The 3789-nt window shown below is 47.8% G+C and overlaps 1 protein-coding gene across 1 annotated transcript; it reads left to right on the forward strand.

The window, feature by feature from the left end:
• Positions 1-1334: 1334 nt before the first annotated feature.
• Rpl34 (ribosomal protein L34) lies at positions 1335-3463 on the forward strand. Its single transcript, XM_051185479.1, has 4 exons — positions 1335-1408; positions 1505-1604; positions 1881-1984; positions 3340-3463. The coding sequence occupies exons 1-4, from the start codon at positions 1344-1346 to the stop codon at positions 3422-3424; spliced, it is 354 nt and encodes a 117-aa protein (XP_051041436.1). The 5' UTR covers positions 1335-1343; the 3' UTR covers positions 3425-3463.
• The last annotated feature ends 326 nt before the right edge of the window (positions 3464-3789 follow it).

Here is a 3789-nt window from a genome sequence, read left to right on the forward strand (position 1 = left end):
GCGATCGCGGAGCCCCGGGGCGGGGCCGCAGCCTCCGGCTGTCCCGCTGCTGACGTCCGTCCCGATGGGTGGTGGCGGGGGCGCTGGCGGCGGCCGCTGTGGGGTGTGGGGCCCTGACGCTCGGGCTCCTCCACAAAGCGGGTGATGGTGGGCTTCGGGGGACAGGTGAGCTTGGCCGCCCTTTGCTTGTGCCCCTTGGGGTGGCCCGCTGTGGGACGCGGTTGCGTGTGTGTGTGTGTGAAGTTCGAGTGTGGAACGCTTGTCAGCGTGTTCGGGGTCTGGGTGTGTGTGTAACTGAGTGTGGAACGCTTGCCAGCATGTTCGGGGTCTGGGTGTGTGTGTGTGTGTGTAACTGAGTGTGGAACGCTTGCCAGCATGTTCGGGGTCTGGGTGTGTGTGTGTAACTGAGTGTGGAACGCTTGTCGGCATGTTCGGGGTCTGGGTGTGTGTGTGTGTGTAACTGAGTGTGGAACGCTTGCCAGCATGTTCGGGGTCTCTGTGTGTGTAACTGAGTGTGGAACGCTTGTCAGCATGTTCGGGGTCTGGGTGTGTGTGTGTAACTGAGTGTGGAACGCTTGTCAGCGTGTTCGGGGTCTGGGTGTGTGTGGAGAGGGGGGGGCGCTGGTGCCAGCATGTTCGGGGTCTGGGTGTGTGTGTGTAACTGAGTGTGGAACGCTTGTCGGCATGTTCGGGGTCTGGTTGTGTGTGTGTGTGTGTGTAACTGAGTGTGGAACGCTTGTCGGCATGTTCGGGGTCTGGGTGTGTGTGTGTGTGTAACTGAGTGTGGAACGCTTGCCAGCATGTTCGGGGTCTGGGTTCCTAACGCATTGGAGGGTCGTTCGTGTGTGTGCTGTGCGCAGCACGGACGGGAGTCAGTCCATCGATGGATTTACTTCTCGGGGACGCTGCTGTGGAACAGGACCCAGGTCTTAAAAACATGTAGCGTGTGCCAGCACTGTTGAGGATGAGATGGTCTTAATTAGTGGTAGCTGTGTAAACTATCGAGGCCAGCAGCTGACTCTGCTGCCGCGAATGGCATTGCTGAGGGTCCCACTTGTTCGCACACCTTAAGTGGGTGTTTCTCCAGCTTCCCTGGTTAGTATTTTGTGGGGACACCAAACAAAACAGACTCCTTGAGGAATGAGCCCATGGTCAGGATTTTAACTTTAAACTTCACACTTAACTACTGGTAGGAAAGTGTTGCCTGTAAGTCGTTTCTCAATGGGAATAGTTACTAAATGTGGATACTTGAATATGTGTGTAAGGTGTATTGTGGGTGATGAATTGAATTTGATTTGCATTTACAGTAAAACCTGATTTCTCTTAAATTTTAGGTGCTCAAAATGGTTCAGCGTTTGACATACCGGCGTAGGCTTTCCTACAATACAGCCTCTAACAAAACTAGGCTGTAAGTATTCTTTTTTTTTTTTTTTTTTTTTTTTGAAATTTAAGGTACCCACTGTCACCTCTGTGATATTGAGCTGCTCATACCCTCCCTTCCTAGGTCTCGAACCCCTGGCAACAGGATTGTTTACCTTTATACCAAGAAGGTTGGGAAAGCACCTAAATCTGCATGCGGTGTGTGCCCGGGCAGACTTCGAGGGGTGAGTACCTTTTGGGGTATTAATCCCTCGGTGGGGAAGTGACTGAAGGCAGGTAATTGCTAAGGTAACTGGGAATTGTCAAATGTCTGGGGTCCACATCTTCCAAGAACATAGATTGTTTTCTTAAATGGCCAATGTGAGAAATGACTGAAGTGCTTGTTGGGTGAGGCAGTGACCTTCCTTTCCTCTGTAACCTGGCTTCCCATTGCAGCTGCTACTAGGAGGTGTCCGTTTTTACTCAGGCACCTCGGGGTAATTGCCGTCTTTTCCTTACAGGTTCGTGCTGTCAGACCGAAAGTCCTCATGAGACTGTCTAAGACAAAGAAGCACGTCAGCAGGGCCTATGGTGGTTCCATGTGCGCCAAGTGTGTCCGTGACAGGTGAGCGAGGCACTGTTTCTCTGCACTGCGAGCCCTCCAGTATTAACTCTTCCTTGACAGCTGATGGGTGGATGTTGTACAAAACACTGATGGCCATGTCAGAACTTTGGGAAGCATCTTTAAAATAGCTTTGGTTTTGAGAGAAAGGACATGAAATGGTGAATTAGTGTTTGCTAGTAGGCACCTGTGGAGGAGATGGTGTAAGATGTAGGAACCGGTGAATAAGCAAAGCTGAGAATCATTTAGTAAACCACAAACGGACAATAGGACTGCAGAGTAAATGTGGTCATTCCTGTAACAAGATGAGAGTTTTTACATGGGAGGAGATACTGGCTTGGAGAGGGTTTGGCAGGGATAGGGCTAATCTCTGGGTGGTGGTAGAGTGGTGATTGCGGACACTGGCTAACATTCCCGGGCCCCGGTGGGATTTTCTTGGTTGGTTTGGTGAAGAAACCAGCACTTAATGTTTAAGTTCAGATGACTAGAAAGGGGCAGTGCCCAAAGTATCTGTGGAAAGAAAGAAAGAATTTAAAAGAGAAATTTCATGTAGTTGAAGAAACTGGGATGGTATTTGAGGCCAAAGTTGAGTGGTAGAAACAGAAAAGGTGTTTGAGCTGGTACAGTAAAGAAAGGGGGGTGAGGTTCTGAGGTCATGGACTTCGAGGCATAGCAATTGGATGTTGGGTATATTTGGTTTATTTCCTACAGAATCTAGATTTGAGCCCATCTGTTAAGATGGTGTGCTTGGCTCCATTCTTTACCCCTGAGTTTAGTTTCTATCAGCATGCTGGTTTTTATGAGAAACATGTCCTGGAGCCTGGTGCAGGAAATATATTAGCCAGAAGCAATTTTAGCTGATAGTCCAACTGTCTTTGTGCCCGAGGCTGTGATGACACCATGACCAAAGGCAGCTTGGGGAGGGTAGGGCTTGTTTCATTTTAGGTAGCTGCAGTCCCATCATACAGGGAAGTGGGGGCAGGGACTGAAGCAGAGGCCATGGAGGAGCTCTGCTGGCTTATGTTTGTCTGCTCAGCCTGCCACCTTAGAGCACCCAGGACCACCCACCCACCCATGGTTGGCATTACCTCATTTTCTTGATTGAGGTTCCTTCTTCCCATAGGAGTAGCCTGTGTATCAGTTGACAGAATTAGCCAGCACAGCCCATTTTATTTTATAGTCACTACAGAGCAGGCAAGACTACTTGGAGTTAGAATTGCCATCTGTAAAAATTTATGAGTGCAATCTTAGAAGCTGTGGGTATTTATTTGTACAGTTTTCTCAGCTCTTGATCTGCTCCGTCTTATAATGCTGATTTCCTATGTTAAATGGTAATTGAAGTTTGTTTTTCTTCCTAGGATCAAGCGGGCTTTCCTTATTGAGGAGCAGAAGATTGTTGTAAAAGTGTTGAAGGCACAAGCACAGAGTCAGAAAGCGAAATAAATACGCAGCTTTTAAATAAAGGTCAAGGCTTGGTCTGTGGTTCTGTTACTGTGACTTGTTTAGTGGTTAAGAGCTAATTTATAACTGATTACTGGTCTCTTGGATAGTTCCTGTGATTAGGAGTGGCTTGAGAATAGTCCTCTTAATGCCACTTAGACCATTTCATAGTATCTCCTTTACACCACCAAACCAGAAACCTCCAGCTTCAGCCTCCTTGGAATGAAATCTTTCTAGTTAGTTGTATTGAAATCCTCTTCCTGTTTTTTAAAGTTCTGGGATACAGAGATTTTGAACACCTACTTCTATTTTTTTTTTTTAAATGGCTTATTCTCAGATTTCTGCTTTTGTGTTGGATTAATATTTCA

This window comes from Phodopus roborovskii, unplaced genomic scaffold (assembly GCF_943737965.1).
Source record: "Phodopus roborovskii unplaced genomic scaffold, PHOROB, whole genome shotgun sequence".
Lineage (NCBI taxonomy): Eukaryota > Metazoa > Chordata > Mammalia > Rodentia > Cricetidae > Phodopus > Phodopus roborovskii.